General features: G+C 36.4%; 5 protein-coding genes across 6 annotated transcripts; all 5 read left to right on the top strand.

Moving 5' to 3' along the window:
- The first annotated feature begins 7 nt into the window (after positions 1 to 7).
- Positions 8 to 1873, top strand: LOC105209355 (putative inorganic phosphate cotransporter). The gene is made up of 4 exons (XM_011179725.3): positions 8 to 202; positions 283 to 419; positions 483 to 1562; positions 1641 to 1873. Exons 1-4 carry the CDS (start codon positions 166 to 168, stop codon positions 1797 to 1799), a joined length of 1413 nt encoding a protein of 470 aa, XP_011178027.1. The 5' UTR covers positions 8 to 165; the 3' UTR covers positions 1800 to 1873.
- A 1979-nt stretch (positions 1874 to 3852) lies between these two features.
- LOC128919733 (putative inorganic phosphate cotransporter) lies at positions 3853 to 6104 on the top strand. Its single transcript, XM_011179726.3, has 4 exons — positions 3853 to 4164; positions 4233 to 4369; positions 4419 to 5498; positions 5575 to 6104. The coding sequence occupies exons 1-4, from the start codon at positions 4128 to 4130 to the stop codon at positions 5719 to 5721; spliced, it is 1401 nt and encodes a 466-aa protein (XP_011178028.1). The 5' UTR covers positions 3853 to 4127; the 3' UTR covers positions 5722 to 6104.
- A 1250-nt stretch (positions 6105 to 7354) lies between these two features.
- Positions 7355 to 9652, top strand: LOC114803641 (putative inorganic phosphate cotransporter). Its single transcript, XM_054233453.1, has 4 exons — positions 7355 to 7525; positions 7590 to 7726; positions 8204 to 9292; positions 9352 to 9652. The coding sequence occupies exons 1-4, from the start codon at positions 7492 to 7494 to the stop codon at positions 9553 to 9555; spliced, it is 1464 nt and encodes a 487-aa protein (XP_054089428.1). The 5' UTR covers positions 7355 to 7491; the 3' UTR covers positions 9556 to 9652.
- A 1790-nt stretch (positions 9653 to 11442) lies between these two features.
- On the top strand, positions 11443 to 14326 carry Picot_32 (putative inorganic phosphate cotransporter). 2 transcript variants are annotated; one of them, XM_011179727.3, is made up of 4 exons: positions 11443 to 11611; positions 11676 to 11812; positions 12849 to 13937; positions 13997 to 14326. In XM_011179727.3, the coding sequence occupies exons 1-4, from the start codon at positions 11578 to 11580 to the stop codon at positions 14198 to 14200; spliced, it is 1464 nt and encodes a 487-aa protein (XP_011178029.1). In that variant the 5' UTR covers positions 11443 to 11577; the 3' UTR covers positions 14201 to 14326. The 2 variants fall into 2 exon arrangements, with proteins under 2 accessions (XP_011178029.1, XP_054089430.1); XM_054233455.1 differs by lacking the exons at positions 11443 to 11611; positions 11676 to 11812 and adding an exon at positions 12581 to 12768.
- A 2196-nt stretch (positions 14327 to 16522) lies between these two features.
- Positions 16523 to 18437, top strand: LOC105209358 (putative inorganic phosphate cotransporter). Its single transcript, XM_029038490.2, has 3 exons — positions 16523 to 16837; positions 16910 to 17992; positions 18066 to 18437. The coding sequence occupies exons 1-3, from the start codon at positions 16652 to 16654 to the stop codon at positions 18306 to 18308; spliced, it is 1512 nt and encodes a 503-aa protein (XP_028894323.1). The 5' UTR covers positions 16523 to 16651; the 3' UTR covers positions 18309 to 18437.
- The last annotated feature ends 2257 nt before the right edge of the window (positions 18438 to 20694 follow it).

The raw sequence follows: 20694 nt of genomic DNA, 5'->3' as shown, positions 1-20694 counted from the left end.
TAGAAATTAGCAGAAGGCACATAACTTAAAAAGAATTTACACTATTAGATGTTTTTCACATCTCGAGCAGTTAACTTGTTTTGGTGCGGTGACAGAGTCAACCCATTTTTTGGTGCTTCGTATAGTCTCACCTTTTTCTAATGGTGTGCCTATAACTTGATAAAAATGGAAACTACACAGATAGATGATAATGAACATAAATGTTTGTAATAAGAAATAAATAGCACAAAATATATATATACTTTTTTAATTTCTTTTAATAAAAATTTCTTTTAACTGCAGCGCCGCTCTTCGGCGCTCGTCATGTACAGTGTATTCTAATATTTGCGGGAATGTCTGCTGCCTTCACGCAGCGAATAAATCTATCGGTAGCGATAGTGGCAATGATGGATAAGAATTCGACCAATCCCGACTTTGAGGTGAGGAAATAGCAAAAACAAATAAACATAATAACTTGCCATAATTGTTACCTTTTACCGCAGGAATACCAATGGTCGGAGAAGACAAAATCTTACCTGCTGAGCAGTTTTTATTGGGGCTATTGTGTAACACAAATACCGGGCAGTCAATTGGCCCACAGATTTGGTGGTAAAATAACACTACTTTGTAGTGTAGTATTGAGTGCAATCTTGGCTTTACTAACACCGCTGAGCGTGCGTTTGGGCGACTGGCAACTGTTCTGTGCGCTAAGAGTGTGTCAAGGTCTCATACAAGGTAGCACTTTCCCTTCGGGACATACGTTGCTCTCGAAATGGGTACCAGCCGAGGAACGCAGCACACTTGGCACCTTTTGCTACACTGGCGTGTATTTTGGTAATTTGTTGATGATGTTGGTCAGCGGTTGGATTGCCACATCCTCCTTTGGATGGCCTGGTATATTTTATTTCTCCGGCATATTCAGCTTAATTTGGGGTTTGATCTGGTACTTGGTTGGCGCAAGAGCACCCAGCGAGTGCAAATGGATGAGAGAAGGGGAACGTATGTTCATTGAAACCGCGCTGGCAACATCGACCAAACCGGAGCATGAGCATGCTCTCACAAAAACACCTTGGTTGAAGATACTCACATCTGTACCTTTTTGGGTGCTATTGGTGGCACAGTGTACCACCAGTTGGGGATTTATGATAATAATGACAGAAATACCTTCGTATATGAAAGGCGTACTGGGACAGGATATCGAGAGCAATGCACTTATGTCGTCGGTACCTTATCTGTCATGTTTATTCTTCACAATTGTTTTTTGTATTTTAGCCGATTTTCTGATGAAACGTGGCTACACGAGCGTCAATACCAGTCGTAAGCTGTTCAACACTATCGGTTTCTGGGTGCCCGTCGTACCGATCATACTACTCGGCTATATGCACGCCGATCAGAGTGAATTGGCACTGGCATTGCTTATTATTGCTGTTGGTGTGAGTACGGGGTGTAATTTGGGTTTTCTTACCAATCATATTGATTTATCACCCAATTTCGCTGGTATCCTCATGGGCATAGCGAATTTTGCAACGGGTATTATAAACTTTTTAGCACCTCTAACGGTGGGTTTCATCATCACAGATGCGGTTCGTATACTTATAAATATTCTAATTAAGCCCTGATCTAAAATCATTATTCATTACCTCACTTCTACCTCTTTATAGAAAAATGTACTTCAGTGGCGTATCGTCTTCTACATTACCGGCGGTATGTACTTCTTCGGCAATTTATTGTTCATTCTGTTTGGTCAGACCGAAATCCAAGCCTGGAACTCAGTAAGGCGATCACCATATGCGATGCGCAACTATCAGAGTGAAGAATGAATGAATGATTTTTTTTTTTAATAATTATTTTTTTAATTATATTATATGAACACTATTTTTATACAATCACAACATATTGCGCTGTTTTAATTTGTTTAGGGACATTATGAAATACACGCCCGAACTATGTGCACAATTTGCTTAGAATTACTATTTTGAGCTTTCTAACGGTTTGTCTTCAACTAATGCCAAAGCGTCCAAAAATCCTTCATTATACATATACATATTTCAACAACTTATATAGTTCCAATTCCACTTTCAGCATAGACTCGCACACCATAACACAAACAATATCAATAAACAAATCAATAAAAGGCCTCAATATTTTAACGGCTTCCAAACGATTAGTTCTATTTATTGTCTTCCAGCGTTTCACCACGGAAATGAGTTTTACGCAAGTGTCGACGAATAGTCGTAGACAGTGGTTTATTGATGCTGTGTGATATCTCTGTTACCAATTTGGATATGCTAATCTTGGAGTTCATCTATACTTTTCGAACCATGTTGCGTTAATTTAAAGCCCGAAATACTTACTTCGACCTCTTCCCAAATGTTTTTTTAACCTCTTCCCGAACTGTTTGAAGCTTCATAGCTCATAATATTCGGGACGTTCATAATATTATGTACCCATATAAACAGTTTGGCGGAAATAATTTCCTTCACCACAGAGTTTAATAACTAATTCGCAAACTTTTACTTGTCATAAAAAAAACAATCAGAAATATGACTGAAACCTATGTCATTTTTGGAATTTAATTTCTGAAATTAGTAGGTGTACACTCAATTTAGTGTGTTGAAGATGTTCGAAATGCTAATGGTTTTTGTTTTTAAGAAACATATTTTTAAACCAGCAAAATCTATGTTGTTGACGTCGAATCAAATATTCTTCCAAGCTATATTTTCTTAATTGTCTTAACGACGGTTCAAATAACGCTCTAATTTATGTAGTTGGTTTCTATAATATTGTCGATCATTTACTAATTGACAAAATTAGGAGGTCTCTGAAACATATTCATTATGGGCTTGAAAGGATGCAATGTTAATAAAGTCGTTTGATTACGGAAAATCGCTAGTATAAACAAAAAAGAAGAGCTATATTCGGGTGTAACCGAACATTATATACTCTCGTAATACTCGGTATAAAGTCCACTAGAATAACGAAAATCATTATATATAGTATATAGGAGGTGAGCTAATTTCTGGACCAATTTTACTCATTTTCACCACCAAATTACATTATATCCGATATAATACACTCACTTAATTTTTCTAATTTCACATATTAACTAATATATACGGTGTTTGAAAACACTAATATTAGGTATATAGGAGTTATAACCCAATTTTAAGCACTAGTACAAGAAAAAGATCCCCTCTGAATTACTTTAAAATATCTAAGAGATTTACGTATATTTTCCGTGGAAAATTACTCTTATTACTGAATTCTTCAAGTTCGATATCTGTGGCTATGAAAATTTGTGGTCAGATTTCAACAATTTTGAAATGAGTGAAAATATATTGCTTATGTAAAGTTTTGCTCCATTACCTTCACAGGTTCTGGAGGTATACGAGAGAAAAATATAAGAGAAGTAGGCATGGTTGTCAACCGATTTAGAAAAATAGTGGTGCAGTTATGCGTTAACAATTAGAAATGTAAAAATTTTCTTTACTCTACACCAGATAATTGGTCGCGACCGTTTTAATAAGTATCCCACTATTTTTCAGCTTATTGCCTTAACTGCAAATGCACATCTTCTCTTTCTACAACAAGGTGCTTTAATTACTATATGTTTTAATTATCTGCAATCATATCACAAATAAATGTAAAACAACTTGATCTTTTAGTACTCTTGGGTAATTTAATAAACGTACAGTACATATTTGATCAGTTCAAAAAAATTATTGTATGACAAATCATAAAAACTAATGGTGCCAATAAAGGCAAATAAAAAATGGCACTCATATTTGCATATGAAGTGAAGTGATTCAAAAAGTAGAAATCTGTGGGAGTTAAATAGTACTTATAGGAAAATAGCTTATTTAAGAAAATGTTGATAACTTTTTTAGGAACAATAATATTTCGGAATGCAAATTTAAAGCATTACTTAATTAATAACTCTGGCGACTATTTCAATAACTATAAAGAAGCGTAACCACTACTTGGAACTTTCAATTAAAGTGATCTTTGAACCACCCAAAGTCGTCAACCACTGTTCACTCTATACTAACTTAATAAATATTACACTGTTAGGAGTTTTCCACATCTCGATCGGTTAACTTGTTCTAATTCATTTCTCGTCTTACGGTGTCTCAACAATTCGATAAAAAATGACAAATGTGCGGACAAATGATGGTGAATATAAAGGTTTGTAAAAATTATAGCAAATTGGTGTTCATAGAAGCGATGATATCTAATCTATGCTTAAATTTTAGCACCGCTCTTCGGCGCTCGTCATGTACAGTGTATTCTAATATTTCTGGGAATGTCAGCTGCAGTAATACAGCGTGTAAATCTCTCGGTAGCGATCGTGGCAATGATGGATAAGAATTCCACCAATCCCGACTTTGAGGTGATTGAATAATATATAACCTTGTCGTAACTGTAATTCTTTACCGTAGGAGTATCAATGGTCGGAGGAGACAAAATCATATGTGTTTAGCAGTTTCTTTTGGGGCTATTGCATAACACAAGTACCGGGCAGTCAGTTGGCGCACCGATTTGGTGGCAAACAAATCTATCTTTGGAGTATAACGTTGAGTGGCCTCTTGGCTTTATTAACACCGCTGAGCGTGCGCTTGGGCGACTGGCAACTGCTCTGTGCGTTACGTTTATGTCAAGGTCTCATACTGGGAAGCGCCTATTCAGCGATACATACTTTGCTCTCGAAATGGGTGCCAACCAAGGAGCGCGGCTCTATGGGCACCTTTTGCTACACTGGTCTGCAATTTGGTAGCTCAGTGATTATGTTAGTTAGCGGTTGGATTGCCACATCCTCCTTGGGCTGGCCGGGTATATTTTATTTCTCCGGCATTTTAAGCATAATTTGGGGTGTGATCTGGTATTTGTTTGGCGCAAGCACACCCAGAGAGTGCAAATGGATTAGTGAAGATGAGTGTATGTTCATTGAAACAGCGTTGGTAACATCAGTCAAACCGGAGCATGAGCATGCATCCACAAAAACACCTTGGTTGAACATATTCACATCTGTGCCTTTTTGGGTGCTATTGGTGGCACAGTGCACTTTCACTTGGGGCTTTTGGATAATGTTAACGCAAATACCTTCATACATAAAGAGCATACTTGGAAAGGATATGGAGAGCAATGCAATTTTGTCATCGATACCTTATCTGTCTAGTTTATTCTTGACATTTGCATTTTGTATTTTAGATGACTTTCTGATTAAACGAGGCTACATGAGCGTCAATACCAGTCGTAAGCTGTTCAACACCATCGGTTTTTGGGTGCCCGTAATACCGATCATACTACTCGGTTATATGCGCGCCGATCAGAGTGAATTGGCATTAGCGTTGCTTGTTATTGCTGTGGGTGTGAATTCGTCCAGCTATTTGGGTTTCCTCACTAATCATATCGATCTATCACCCAATTTTGCTGGTATCCTTATGGGCATAGCGAATTGTGCGGCAAATATAATGAGCTTATTGGCACCACTAACGGTGGGCTTCATCGTCACAGATGCGGTTCGTATGCTTTTATATACATATGTTTATAAATACCCCACCTTTTTTACTGGAAACTTTCATTTTTTTTTAACAGAAATGCATAGAACAGTGGCGTATCGTGTTCTATATCGGCGGTGGTATGTACTTCATTGGCAATTTATTGTTCGTCTTGTTTGGCAAGACGGAAATTCAAGCCTGGAATTACCCCAAGATAGAGCGGGACAATCGCCAACACATTTGATTCGAAATTCGTTCAAAATGGAGAATAAGAAACTGAGATATGAGAATTATCAAATTACATACTGATGTTGCTTGAATAACTGTAGTTTTTTAATTACGATTTAGTATTATAACAGTAAGTGTATTTAAAATAGTTAAAAGTAATAATTTTATCAAGCTATGGTACTCTGTGTAAGAAATGTACATCTGTTGCTAGGTTTTTATACTGATTACATTTCCAACTAACTCTTTCTAGAAATTCGGAGATAAAGAGTTACGTGGTCTTATGCATTTTTATCTGTTTAAAAATATCGTGCATACTATTTGAATAATGATTACAGCGAATGTAATGCTATCAGATCGTGTCAAAGTAAATTTGTATAAAATAAAACTTTGAGTTAAAGAGTCGTATTTTTTTTTTTCAAAAAATTTATGGTTATCTGATTAAATTAAATTAATTCGCGTCTTAAGAAGTTCAATTTCGAAATGATCTCAAGAAGTAAAGTGTAAGTTGACAATTTGCGGATCATTGTGGATTTTTAGGCAATCGTCATGCCGAAATCATCCATAAAGTATTTTTCCGAACACCATTACGTTGGCTTTAAGGCTATTTGAGCAATAGATGATAGAGTTATCGTAAATACTAGCTTGTACAATAAGAAAGTGGCGCCAGACTACAAGAGAGTTACTATCTTATACAAAAAGATGGATGAAAGTGTTATGCGAAATCACCAAAAACTCAAATTTCTATCATTTCGCTTCGGTACTCTAGAAGTCTAGAAGTTTATAGCGATGTTTTTTATGTTTTCCGATACAAATATTTTCTCATAATATTCTAGTTTTCTAGAGCGTTAAAAACCTTCTTCAGCTTAAGAAATATTATACATTTTTTATTTAAAATTTACCAAAAATATAATAAATAAAATATATAACAACAAATTTATAAATAAATAACAAATCAGGCAACACTGGCAGTTATTTTTGTAGCTTTGAGCAATACTACAACAGTTAGATAAATAATGGCATGCAAATAAACCAGAGCGCGCAACAACAGTTAGGAATACGCTATTTGTAAATGCAACTGTGAGATTTGGAAGATTTACAAAATCGTAAATTATAGAGATCTCAACAGGCTAAATGTACTATTAATATATAAATTTCTATGTAAGAGTAAGGGAGCTGGAATACAGCGGCAGTTAAGAGCAATGCATCTAGGAAATGTATATTTCTAAAATTAAGTACCCAAATTCAATTGAATTCGAAACCAAAACCAATTTTTTTAAGGTAAAAAAAACGAAATGAGCATTTTGGTGAAAGGGTTTTCTTTTATTCTACGGGGTATATTTATTAGATAATCCAAATTTGTATAGAAAATTCAATTAATCACTATAAGAAAGATGTGCAACACGTGCTAAATATTATATATGCGAATCTAGAATGAGTGAATGAGTCAGCGCTTTAAGCCGTTCGTTACGTTTTAGCAAACTGTTTATTGAAGTACATGTAACTTTCTTTACATATGTATGTTCCTTTATCGTTATAAATATTCCATCATTTACATATGTATATCCTGTATATATGATCTATTTAAAGAGATAAAGATTAAGCTAGCGATAAGTAATTATATATTTCAGCAATATAATTAAATGTTACTTACGATTTGTACTCAGAGGCTTGTTAAACGTAAAGTGGTCAGGATCAACTTCCATTACATGCAACTGATATTTCACAATTCGTTATCCAAAATTTGGTGTGATTTTCGAGTTCATTGTAGCAGTGAGTCCGTCGAACCATGGTCTTGAATCAGAACATTGAGGAAAGAAAGCGTGAGTTTTCCACGAATTTGACGCTTAATATAAATATAAATATATGTTGGTAATATATTCGTAGTGCCAATGTTTGGTCGGCGCCATGTACAGTGTTTACTGCTCTTCGTTGGTATCTCCATCATCTATGCCATGCGTGTCAACCTATCTGTCGCCATTGTGGCGATGATGGATAAGAATGCAACGAATCCCGACTTCCCCGTAAGTATAGTGATGAGAAAAAATGTGTAATAAATGGTGAAATTAAACGAATCTTCCTATCCAACTCAGTATATGACTCAATATCTACTCAAAGTGTCTCTGTCTAGCCTCACTATAGAGCAGATAGAGTAAATTCCCCATACGAATAAGCTCTGTTAATAAAGTTCATGTGTGAGCTTGAGCTTTTGAGATCACGAAGTGTTTGAAGTAGTTATCTCCGCTGAATATAATTCTTTCACTCTAGTGGATATTGCGTTTTCTGTAACCGTAATTAGTTTTAAAGCTGTCTTAGAAGTATTGCTATTAAGGACTGAATATCTGGTCAACGAAATATCTTAAGTGTCTAAGGTCTATTTGATCCATTAATTTTATTGGCTGTAATGGAACTACAGTCGGCAGCTTTTGTATCCTCCGCATATTTCGTTAACAATATCAAGTCTAATATTTTCTAAACAAAGTACTTTCATCAATTCGCAGGAGTACAAATGGTCCGAGCAAATAAAATCACGAGTCATTAGCAGTTTCTTCTGCGGCTACATTTGCACACAAATACCGGGCGGCAGTTTGGCACGTCGCTTCGGCGGCAAAGTAATGTTACTCTTCACGATGACCACGAGCAGTATACTGGCCATTTTTACACCGTTGGCAGTCAGCATAGGCGACTGGATGTTATTGTGTGTCCTCCGTTTCTTACAAGGCTTCGGACAGGGTTCGACCATGCCAGCCACTGCAACAATACTGGCCAAGTGGGCGCCAGTTGAGGAACGCAGCTCGTTGGCAACTTATCTCTTTTCGGGTGCACAATTTGGCACAGTTTTGATGTTGGGCTCCAGTGGCGCATTGGCCTCCTCCAGTTTAGGATGGCCCAGCATATATTACATACCCGGTGCGCTCGGTTTGTGTTGGGCATTACTTTGGCTGTGGCTTGGCGCGAGCTCTCCCAGTGATTGTAAAGCTATAACCAGCGTTGAACGCGAACATATCGAAAGCTCATTGAATGCGCACAAGAAAGATAAAGATGATCATAAACATGAAATGCCCAAAACAGTGCCGTGGTGTAAAATATTCACTTCTGCGCCATTTTTGGCATTACTAGTGACACATTGCGGCTATACATGGGGTTTCTGGACACTGCTCACACAAATACCGTCGTACATGAAGAGTGTGTTGGACAAGGATATCAAGAGTAATGCGTTACTGTCTTCCCTACCATATCTCGTAATGGTGATTTTGGGCTTCATCTGCTGTCCCTTCGTGCGCGCGTTTGAGGAGTCAAAAGTGGTCAGTACCACGACCTCGCGTAAAATTTTCAACACCATCGGTCAATGGATACCAGTCACCACATTCATATGGTTGGGCTATGTCAGCGCAGATCAGAGTGATTTGGCTGTGGTGCTCTTAACGGTAACTGTAGCAATTAGTTCGATAACACATTTTGGCTGGCAAGTGAACCACATTGATCTCTCACCACACTTTTCCGGCACGCTGGTGGGTTTGACCAACACAGCGGCGAATGTGATGAGCATCATTGCACCACTTGTGGTCGGTTATATTGTAACTGATCCGGTAAGTTTATACAGAATCTAAAAATATGTATTATTTATTTAATTTTGAAATACTTGCAGACGAGTTCGCAACAATGGCGCATAATATTTTTCATCGCTGCTGGCTACAATTTCATTGCAAACTTGCTCTTCATTACTTTTGGCTCAGCAGAAATGCAACCCTGGCATAATGAGGAGATCATGGTGCAGGAGCTGGAACCACTTAATACAAGTTCGCTGTTAACGAAATGGGCTGACGATGAGCAGAAGAAGGAGGCTGTTTGATTTTTTGTTTACCGAAATATTACTGTAATTTATATACTTTAAGTGGGTTGCATATGATACTAAAATAAATTTTAACATTTTATTGAGAGATGTAAAAGAGGCAGCATACAAGCTGCGAATCAAAAATTATGTAAAACAAGTAAGGAAGGGCTAAGTTCGGGTGCAACCGAACATTTTATATTCTCGCAATTTATTGCTATATTTTTATTAAGATAACACACAATTTGACCCATATATTCGATATAAACCAACAGAAAAACGAAAATCATTATATATGGTATATAAGGGCTGAGGAAATTCTTGAACCGATTTCACTAATTTTCATCATGAACTTACATTATTCCTAAGATTATATGCCCATTTAATTAGGCTATATAGATATGGCTATATAGATATTTCACATATTACCCGATTTACAAGCTATTAAGCCCATCGTATTTTTGAAAATCCTATAATTAGGTATATGAGAGCTACGGGAATTTATGATTTTAACCATTTCTGATACAGAGACACACTATTAGAAGAAAAAGATGTCCTCTAAATTAAATTAAGATATCTGAGAGATTTACCGATATTTTCGATGAAGAAGTACCATGAGACACTGAGTTCTTCATATTCGATATCCGGAGCATTGAAAAGTTATTGTCCGATTTCGAAAATTTTTTCACAAATGATGCCACGGATCATATACAATATTTGTATAAAGTTTTATTTCGCAATATATTATTGGTTGCTTATGTATATCTTATAAAGTGAAGAAATCAGATGGAATTCAAAATTGAGTTATATGGGAAGTTGTGAACCGATTTCATCCATCACGTGTCATCAGGGTGTCAAGAAAATATTATATACCGAATTTTAATTGAAATCTGTCGAGTTGTTCCTGAGATATGGTTTTTGACCCATAAGTGGGAGATGCCGCGCCCATTTTCCATTTTGTAAAAAGATCTGTGTACAGCTTCTTTCTGCTATTTCTTCTGTAAAATTTAGTGTTTCTGTCATTTTTCGTTAGTGAGTTAACACACTTTTAGTAATTTTCAACCTAACCTTTGTATGGGAGGTGGGCGTGATTATTATCCGATTTCAATTATTTTCATAGTGTGTGGTGTGGAACGTAAAAGAGCCAACAACAAATATGCAAATAGACAGATAACAATTTATAAAGTATCTGACAACACTGGCAGTTTTTTTTGTATATTTGAGAAATACTTCAAATGATAGTAAACAGTTAGATAAATAATCGCATACTAAACCAGAATACGCAAAAACAGTTAGGAATACGCTACTTGTAAATGCAACTGTGAGATTTGGAAGATTTACAAAATCGTAAATTATAGAGATCTCAACAGGCTAAATGTACTATTTATATATAAATTTCTATGTAAGAGTAAGGGAGCTGGAATACAGCGGCAGTTAAGAGCAATACATAAATACAATACATATATAAAAAATTATAAAAATAAGCACCCATAATGGTGTGTCTTCAATTGAATTCCAAAGGAAGAAAGTATTTTTCTAATGAACCAAAAAACCCGGAATGAGTATCTTGGTAAAAAAGGTTTTTTTAATCTACAGGGTACATTTATTTGACAAACAAAATTTGAATATGAAATCCAATTAAACTCACTAAGAAAGATGTGCAACACGTGCTAGATACATATATGCGAAGATAGAATGAGTCAGCGCTTTTAGCCGTTCGTTTCGTTTTAGCAAAGTGTTTGTTGTTTGTGGTGTTCATGTGAAACTCTCTCTGCATATGCTCCTATATCATTATAAATATACCTCCTTATGTACACATATTCCTCTATATATGCTATTTAAAGAAATAAAGATTAAGCTAGCGATAAGTAATTATATATTTGAGCAATATAATTAACTGTTACTTAGAATTCGTACTCAGAGGCTTGTTAAACGTAAAGTGGTCAGGATCAACTTCCATTACATGCAGCTGCTATTTCACAATTTGTTATCCAAAATCTGGTGTGATTTTCGAGTTCATTGTAGCAGTGAGTCCGTCGAACCATGGTCTTGAATCAGAACATTGAGGAAAGAAAGCGTGAGTTTTCCACGAATTCGACGCTTAATATAAATATAAATATATTTTGGTAATATATTCGTAGTGCCAATGTTTGGTCGGCGCCATGTACAGTGTTTACTGCTCTTTGTTGGCCTTTCGGTCATCTATGCCATGCGTGTCAACCTATCCGTTGCCATTGTTGCCATGATGGATAAGAATGCAACGAATCCCGATTTTCCCGTAAGTAAAGTGATGTGCAAAAATGATATATAATATAGTATGTGATAATATATATAACTTAGTCTATTGGTATAACAGAGAAAATAAAATTAAAAAAAAATGTTCAAAAGTGCAAACAAATATATAATGTTGTATTGTGAAACACTCGGTAAATTTCCTGTATATTCAGAAATCCAATGAACTTGAACGCAAAAAGAATAAGAAATGCCAAAAGAATTGCAGTGATTTGAAATTAGTATGCCAGTGCCCTTTTAAATTCTAAAAATACCAAAAGAGCTGAGCTCATGAAATGATTATATCAACCGTCACGAGGAGTCAAATCCTATCTAAATAAGTTTATGATTATTTACGGTTTCTCTATCATCTCTCCCTTTAGCGTGGATAGGGTAAATTCATTGATCCGGTTATAATCTTGAAATAAACTTCATGTGTGATCTTTTCTGTGATAAAAACGAAGGGTACTTAGTGAGAGCAATTAGATAAGAGAAATATTGTGAAAGGTTCAATAAAATACTCTAAATCGTTGCAGTAATCTGAATCTTATTAAATGATATTGAGATTACGAAGTGCTTTAAGTGGCAGTATATTATTTGCTCAAATCGAAATATAAAAGACAAAAGCTTGATACGGCTCTTTATCCGATTTTAGAAAATGAAACTAATTCGTTGATAAGCCGATAGTAAGCCCTTAATAGCATTTAGGATTTAATTGTCAGAAACGTTGGTTAGATTTAAATCGGATTTATCTCTCTGTTCGGTTTAATATCTGTGAAGTGGATTCAGTTTCTGCCTGTCCGTTCCAAAATATGATGTAGATTAAATATCTGATCAACAAAAGATTTAAATGGACTAAGGCCAAACGCATATGGTCCATTAATTATTTGGGCTACAATGGAACTACTTTCGACAGCTTTGATATGCTCCGCACATTTCGAGGTCAATGCTATCATTATACGAGTAATTCCCATTCAATCTTAATAACAATCAGTCTATTCTCTTCTAAACTATTATATGCATATACTTTCATCAATTCGCAGGAGTACAAATGGTCCGAGCAAATAAAATCACGAGTGATCAGCAGTTTCTTCTGCGGCTACATTTGCACACAAATACCGGGCGGCAGTTTGGCGCGTCGTTTCGGCGGCAAAGTAATGTTACTCTTTACGATGACCACCAGCAGTATACTGGCCATATTTACACCGTTGGCAGTCAGCATAGGCGATTGGATGTTATTGTGTGCGCTACGTTTCCTACAAGGCTTCGGACAGGGTTCGACTATACCAGCAATGGCAACAATATTGGCCAAGTGGGCGCCAGTTGAGGAACGTAGCTCGTTGGCAACTTATATCTTTTCGGGCGCACAATTTGGCACAGTTTTAATGTTGGGCTCCAGTGGTGCACTGGCCTCCTCCAGTTTAGGTTGGCCTAGCATATATTACATACCCGGTGCGCTCGGTTTGTGTTGGGCATTACTTTGGCTGTGGCTTGGCGCGAGTTCTCCCAGTGATTGTAAAGCTATAACCAACGTTGAACGCGAACATATCGAAAGCTCATTGAATGCGCACAAGAAAGATAAAGATGATCATAAACATGAAATGCCCAAAACAGTGCCGTGGTGTAAAATATTCACTTCTGCGCCATTTTTGGCATTACTAGTGACACATTGCGGCTACACATGGGGTTTCTGGACACTGCTCACACAAATACCGTCATACATGAAAAGTGTGTTGGACAAGGATATCAAGAGTAATGCGTTACTGTCTTCCCTACCATATCTCGTAATGGTGATTTTGGGCTTCATCTGCTGTCCCTTCGTGCGTGCGTTTGAGGAGTCAAAAGTGGTCAGCACCACAACTTCGCGTAAAATTTTCAACACCATCGGTCAATGGATACCAGTCACCACATTCATATGGTTGGGCTATGTCACCGCAGATCAGAGTGATTTGGCTGTGGTGCTCTTAACGGTAACTGTAGCAATTAGTTCGATAACACATTTTGGCTGGCAAGTGAACCACATTGATCTCTCACCACACTTTTCCGGCACGCTGGTGGGTTTGACCAACACAGCGGCGAATGTGATGAGCATCATTGCACCACTTGTGGTCGGTTATATTGTAACTGATCCGGTAAGTTTATACAGAATCTAAAAATATGTATTATTTATTTAATTTTGAAATACTTGCAGACGAGTTCGCAACAATGGCGCATAATATTTTTCATCGCTGCTGGCTACAATTTCATAGCCAACTTGCTCTTCATTACTTTTGGTTCAGCAGAAATGCAACCCTGGCATAATGAGGAGATCATGGTGCAGGAGCTGGAACCACTTAATACAAGTTCGTTGTTAACGAAATCGGCTGACGATGAGCAGAAGAAGGAGGCTGTTTAAATTTTTGTTTACCGAAATATTACTGTAATTGTGTATTTTAAGTGGGTTGAAAGTAGTGTATAAAAGATATGACTGTATGTATATTATACGAAAATAAATTTTAACGTTTTATGGAGTGATATAAAAGAGACAATTTGGTTGCTGCGAATCAAAAGCCATGTAAATAATAGTAATACTTTCACATCTCTAATATTTGCTGTACATTTTTTGGTTTAATTCTTTTGGACGAAAAACATCCTCACATAAAGGGAGTTTTTAGACGTTGGATTTATACTTAGTTGGGTTTGTCATTTCTTTATGAACAGGACTCCGTAATATGGTGGTGACATACGGCGCAAATTGCTGGAAAAATTGCTCGAAAATTGTACCTTTCGGGTAGAATTAATGTGAGTCAGTTGCGACCCGAAATTATTTTTAAAACATAACGTCTCTTTATAATAAAGCTAAATTTTCGGCACTAACATTAAATTATATCCATTTTATTTTTATTCCATTTGAAAAACACATGTCTGAAAGAACACTTTTTATAGAAAAATATATATAGGAGCTCAACGATGCTTTTCACATTACTCAGATTTTGAAAATATATATTTTATATATTCCAGAGTTAAGGCGTTTGTGTTTCTACTACAATTTTACGTATCTTTTAAAAATAGTACATATTTTGGATTTAGAGAGCTTTTGCACAGAGGGACTCACGTTCGCACGATTTAGCGAGCTTTCAACACGTTATGGATCATGATTAATTTCGAATATCGCGGGAACACTGATACATGAGATCTATTACAAAAAAAAAATCATTAAGAAGGTGAACAGTCAGAAAAGTTACTTGAGACTTGAAGACTTGTAATGTGGTTTAGATAACGAAAACTCCTGCTGGTCACCAAAACGTTTTCTGGTTTTATGTTGTTGAATATTGTCAAACATTCTCTTGGTTCAAATACTCGCCGTTGTTGTTGTGACAGTAGAAAATATTTCGCCAATAATTTGAAAAATGTTGCCGAATTTTTCAGTCCTCATCCATCTAAATATCGGGATGCTTTCCAACTACCTAGATTCGACTGCCTTTCGATCCACTGAAGTATTTTCTTCACTATTATTGAATATTTCGATTTTGTGTTTAGAATATGCGCAGTTGGTTGATCGGTATGCGCTGTTTTCAACAACAACTTTTCTTTGCAACCTTGAAAGGTGAATGTAATCCACACTTACTAAGCATTTCCCGTTAGCTTATCAAAAGTATAATTGTCAACAACTATGAGTATGCTAAGTTCTAATAAAAGTTGAGTGAACCCATTAAACCCCTAAAGTTCATTGCCAACAGTTCACAATAAACAAATTAGAAGAAATATTTATTTAAAAAAATTATATGAGGATTCGTCTAGTTATATATGTATAGCAGTAGCAGCCATACAGTTATTGACAAAAATGATCATGGATGTTTCAATATAAAAGAATGCAATGAAAATGATCAATACAAATTGCAATGTACCTGCCGAAAATCTTAAAGACCACTGCATTAAAAATGTAAACCTTCTGCTTTTGTCTTTATATATCCATCATCTTCGTGAAGTATTTCAGCACAGTAAAAGAAGTCAAAGCAGCTTTGAAAGTTTTGTCCTTTAAACACGATCGTGGCTGGGGATTGATATTTAAGGGTTTTCTTGAATCCATAAAACAAGCCGAATCCTAGAGCAACTACCCAACTGAGCCGCCTCTCCCAGGTCGACCTCAAGAGCTCTACGAAACACTGGCCAGTAGAAGATGTTAAGCCTTTTCTGCTTCTTGATGATCTAGTGATGTAATAAGATTTCTTCACTTGGTCTACATGTTCAAATTTTATATTGAGTGAGTAGGTTAAATCATTAAACCACCCTAACCATAAATAGATTTCGAACAGATCGAAGTGAGATTGAATTGATGAGTTGCTTGTTGAGATCGAGTAAGACATTTCAAATGAGAGTACATATAGCAATTATTTTTCCCTGGATATGACCCATCGAGCACTCGGCTATGTATAGCGGCTGTTCAGACCTACCTTAACGCGTTCAGTTCTCACAGTCACTGTCAGTCATTATTAAATGCATCTGCAAAACGAAACAAATGCAGAATTAAGATTAAGAACAAATAGCCCTGTGCAAGGCAAAATGACTAGATATTTATGATTAGATTTAGTATTAGCTAGCTAGATAACAACATTGCTTACATATTTACATCCTTTTGTGTCCATTTGCAATTCTTATGTAAATGTATGAGACCTCTTATCAATAGAAATACTACGTAACTGTGTATCAAATTGCACTTGGCGCCCAGAGAGTGTGTTATTTTGTCAGTTCATTTATAAAAGCGACAGTTACCAGCGACATCAGACACATTTGAACGACACCCAAGATCAGTGAGCGTCAGCGCGTTTAACGTATAAGAATTTTAAAATTAATAACTGTTGGCAATATGGTGGAAAAGCGACGGTGTTCACTGCAAATCAGTGAAAAATTCAGCAATCCCGTTATTGGTGTGAGACACATACAGTGTCTGATAATATTCTGCGGTCTATGCCTGATTTATGGCATGCGTGTGAATCTGTCGATGGCCATAGTGGCGATGATGGATAATGCAGGTGCGAATCCGAATTTTCCAGTAAGTCAATTTGTACTTTTCTTTCATTTAGAAACAAATTAAAATAAAATTTTATTATTTTTTTTTTCACAGGAATATGCGTGGTCGGAGCAAACAAAGTCACATATACTAAGCAGCTTCTTCTTCGGCTATATATTTGCGCAGGTGCCGGCCGGCGCATGGGCGCGTCGCTACGGTGGTCGTGTACTTTTATTCATAAGTGTGACCTGCAGCAGCGTGTTGGCGTTGCTCACACCGCTTGGTGTCAGTGTGGGTGATTGGCCACTACTCTGTGGTTTGCGCTTCTTTCAAGGTTTAGTGCAGGGCGCCATCTATCCAACTATTGCAACGATTATGGCCGAATGGGCGCCAATTGAGGAACGTAGCGCTATGCTCACCTATTGCTGTTCGGGTCTTGAATTGGGCATTGTTGTGATGTTGGCCAGCAGTGGCATGCTTTGCTCTTCCGATTGGGGTTGGCCAAGCACATTCTATATACCCGGTGCACTTGGATTAATATGGTCCGCCATTTGGTTTACATTCGGTGCGAGTACGCCGAATGATTGTAAATACATTACAGTGGCCGAACGCACGCTGATCGCTACTTCGTTGAAGCGTAATATGGCACAGAGTGGAGAGAATAAAGTGGCGCATCCGATACCTTGGCTGAAAATTGGCACATCGAGACCGTTCCTGGTGCTCGTACTCAGTCAATGTGCGAGCAGTTGGTGCTTTTGGACTTTACTCACGCAAATACCATCGTACATTAAAAGTATACTCGGCAAGGATATACAGAGTAATGCTTTTTATTCCGCGTTACCGTATCTCACAATGCTTGGTCTTTCACTGGCGCTCTGCCCGCTCGCCAGTTATTTGGAGAAATCGAAACGGTTGAATGCGACGGTTAGTCGGAAGATATTCAATACCATCGGTCAGTGGACACCCGCAGTCACTTTGGTCTATTTAGGCTTTCTACGCACCGATCAAGCTGATCTCGCCATTGTGCTGCTCACACTCACCGTTACAATTAGCACAGTTACGCACTTCGGCTATCAAGCTAATCATCTCGACTTATCGCCACACTTCGCCGGCACTCTAATGGGTATCGCGAATTCGGCGTCGAACGTGATGAGCATCATAGCGCCGCTGGTGGTTGGTTACATTGTCACAGATACGGTAGGCATTGAGATAAATTAGCCAAATAAAAACTAAAAGTGTTTTGTGTTATATTTTTTATCTTTATTTACAGAAAAATTTACTACAATGGCGCGTTATTTTCTCAATGGCGGGCGGTATCAGTTTCATTGGTAATCTTATGTTTATATTTTTCGGCACTGCCAAAGTACAGTTATGGAATAAGGTACCGCAAATGATCGCAGAAACGACTCACCATAACGGAGAACATTCAGTGGAGATGAAGAATGTACAAAATTGTACGGAAAAGAGTGCTGATAATGTTGGTAGTTCAAGAGAGTCCTTAAATTTAGTTTGATATTAATGAAATTATTATTTAAATATAATTCTAGAAATATTTTTTGTACTAATAATTATATATTTATAAAATCATATATTTATAGTTCTTCGTTTTAATAAAAATAAATATTTAATCAAAAATACAAAATTCTTGAACAAAATATTCGATTTCGAAGGAAACCTAAATTTTATGTAACAGATATATCGGGTATATTTTAAAGACGAGTACATAAAACATGTTATTTGACAGTGTGCAAGAACGACGTACCCTCAACCGATCTCCACCTATACACACATCTAGTATTTGATTTATTTACTTCTAGTATAATGTTCATTTTCAATTAATTTATTTCCTATTCAAAAAACACATAATTTTTACTATAAAACTCCTATATTTTAACTACTACAGTCCCTACACTCGGTTATATCCAGTGCTACGTACCAGCAGAGTTCATTGTCAAGCACATTTGATATAGAAAGTATGTGGCATAAATATAAACTTTAAAATTTCCACTCGAAATTACGTCAATAGCATGCATTTAATATTTATTTAATTTAAAGAGTTAGTCGCTTTCAGAATCATACACTGTGAAAAATTGTACCAAGTTGAAAGATTGTAGAAAGCTAAGTATTGACTTGAAGTGGTATTAACAGTTTTTCAAAAGGAGTACAGAATATTATCTATATAAAAGCTCAAAACTTGCATGAATTTGGGTTTTGAACATCTTTCTTATTAATAAATTGAAGGAATTATGGACTATTACACCGTATTCCACAGAGTACATCTCCAGAGAAAAAAGAAACTTTTCCAAAATCCTAAAGTGCCAACAAATGCCTTTATGAGAATGCGCTCTTTCACATTCTCGAAACGATATAGATTTGGAATGTCATTGAAAGAAAATTATACTCAAAGCGTGGAGATTATGTCGAAGAATAAGGCCATATATATCTATAGTACTATTATAAAGAGGAAAGATTTGTATGTATGTTTGTAATGACTAAACTCAAAAACTACTGTGCCGATTTCAAAAATTCTTTCACCGTTGGAAAGCTACATTCACCCCGAGTAACATAGGCTATAATTATTGCTAGAATCTCAACTTTCTGGAAAGAGTTCCCGGGTCAGGGTATCAAAAAGACTCCGTGATGGAGAATCTTAATTTGAAACTGAAAATCGTATTCCAAGTCATTCTCTTCACTCTGAGCATAATTTCATGTTCGAACGCACACAAGAAACGGGAAAGTACATACATATGTATGGGAGAGTGTGTATATGTGCGTAAAAACATATAACTTTTGAAATGTTTGTTTAAACGCGTGCGAAGCCAGAGCGGTCTGCTAGTCTTTTGTAAAACAACACATTGTTTCCTGGTAAGATCGAACATTTCAGCCCATATACTACATTCGGATCCTTAACCAATACTTTAGAGAGATCAGAAAAATTGTTTCTTCTCATTTATGAGAAAAACTTATGTAACCTGTTTAGATACCCTCATGTTCGGTCGAAGATTGGGCGAACACAATATAATATTAGTTCGCGAATAGCTTATTCTCGTTTGGTTTGGATTGTGGATAACTTCAGAAATATTTCTTCCATGAAAAGTATCTTTTCTATAAACGATTTCGTAATTAAACATTAAAATTGATGTGGTTCCACTGAAGACAGTACAGATTAGGCCAAAAAGTGATTCTAGAAACACCCGATATATTTCTGGCCAATCCTTGTGAAGAACGTGAAGATAAAATAATGTCAGTTTGCTTCTCAAGACAATTTTTTTGGTTTTTTTATATTGGATCATATGTAGAAAACCGAAAGCTTACTTTCTATATGAGGTGGTACGGTATCAAATGTGATCTGTATACAATGGTCAATGTTGTTCTCAGTCTGTGTGAGAACTTGTGAATTTCTAAAGAATTCAGTGAAGATAAACTTTTTTTAATTCTCCAGATCGTTGATTGAACAATTCGAAACATAAATATATGTATCACAATATTTCATAAATCTACTCCTTTCTTTCCTAACCTTACTCCTCCCTCTTCCGGAATCGCGTTTTTTTTTTTAATCTTAACACTAACTAATTTTATCCAGTGTATCAGTTTAGTGTTGAAAACAAATAAATAAATGTGTACAGTAGCTTTTTTATCACAGGTTTATTGCCGTGGCCCAGCATAGGTAAATACTGTATTTTAATGGCAACACATTTGAATGCTTTCCAAATATAGCGACTGCTTTTAGTTTAACTCCCCGTCCCTCCAAAGCATTAATACTCGCCTGGAGCAAAAATGTTGATAACAGTGATAAGCGTGTTAAAGCGAAAGTGTTAGTTTAAAATGCAATTGCTGTTGTTGTTGTTACATTTAAGATAAATAGATATATCCGAATTCATGCTGATTATCACCAAAAT

The sequence above is a fragment of the Zeugodacus cucurbitae genome, chromosome 6 (assembly GCF_028554725.1).
Source record: "Zeugodacus cucurbitae isolate PBARC_wt_2022May chromosome 6, idZeuCucr1.2, whole genome shotgun sequence".
In the NCBI taxonomy this organism is placed as follows: Eukaryota; Metazoa; Arthropoda; class Insecta; order Diptera; family Tephritidae; genus Zeugodacus; species Zeugodacus cucurbitae.
The sequence above is the reverse complement of the archived record's forward strand: the minus strand, read 5'-3'. Positions and strand labels throughout refer to the sequence as shown.

What these genes read in the sequence shown, in the direction of transcription:
- LOC114803641 (XM_054233453.1), top strand. Translation starts at nt 7,492, where the DNA reads ATGGTCTTGAATCAGAACATTGAGGAAAGAAAGC. An exon ending in CAACGAATCCCGACTTCCCC is followed by an intron (nt 7,727 to 8,203) that starts GTAAGTATAGTG and finishes ATCAATTCGCAG; the next exon opens with GAGTACAAATGGTCCGAGCA. An exon ending in GTTATATTGTAACTGATCCG is followed by an intron (nt 9,293 to 9,351) that starts GTAAGTTTATAC and finishes AAATACTTGCAG; the next exon opens with ACGAGTTCGCAACAATGGCG.
- LOC105209358 (XM_029038490.2), top strand. Translation starts at nt 16,652, where the DNA reads ATGGTGGAAAAGCGACGGTGTTCACTGCAAATCAGTGAAAAATTCAGC. An exon ending in GTGCGAATCCGAATTTTCCA is followed by an intron (nt 16,838 to 16,909) that starts GTAAGTCAATTT and finishes TTTTTTTCACAG; the next exon opens with GAATATGCGTGGTCGGAGCA. An exon ending in GTTACATTGTCACAGATACG is followed by an intron (nt 17,993 to 18,065) that starts GTAGGCATTGAG and finishes CTTTATTTACAG; the next exon opens with AAAAATTTACTACAATGGCG.
- LOC128919733 (XM_011179726.3), top strand. Translation starts at nt 4,128, where the DNA reads ATGACAAATGTGCGGACAAATGATGGTGAATATAAAG. An exon ending in AAATGATGGTGAATATAAAG is followed by an intron (nt 4,165 to 4,232) that starts GTTTGTAAAAAT and finishes CTTAAATTTTAG; the next exon opens with CACCGCTCTTCGGCGCTCGT. An exon ending in CCACCAATCCCGACTTTGAG is followed by an intron (nt 4,370 to 4,418) that starts GTGATTGAATAA and finishes TCTTTACCGTAG; the next exon opens with GAGTATCAATGGTCGGAGGA.
- Picot_32 (XM_011179727.3), top strand. Translation starts at nt 11,578, where the DNA reads ATGGTCTTGAATCAGAACATTGAGGAAAGAAAGC. An exon ending in CAACGAATCCCGATTTTCCC is followed by an intron (nt 11,813 to 12,848) that starts GTAAGTAAAGTG and finishes ATCAATTCGCAG; the next exon opens with GAGTACAAATGGTCCGAGCA. An exon ending in GTTATATTGTAACTGATCCG is followed by an intron (nt 13,938 to 13,996) that starts GTAAGTTTATAC and finishes AAATACTTGCAG; the next exon opens with ACGAGTTCGCAACAATGGCG.
- LOC105209355 (XM_011179725.3), top strand. Translation starts at nt 166, where the DNA reads ATGGAAACTACACAGATAGATGATAATGAACATAAAT. An exon ending in AGATGATAATGAACATAAAT is followed by an intron (nt 203 to 282) that starts GTTTGTAATAAG and finishes TTTTAACTGCAG; the next exon opens with CGCCGCTCTTCGGCGCTCGT. An exon ending in GTTTCATCATCACAGATGCG is followed by an intron (nt 1,563 to 1,640) that starts GTTCGTATACTT and finishes ACCTCTTTATAG; the next exon opens with AAAAATGTACTTCAGTGGCG.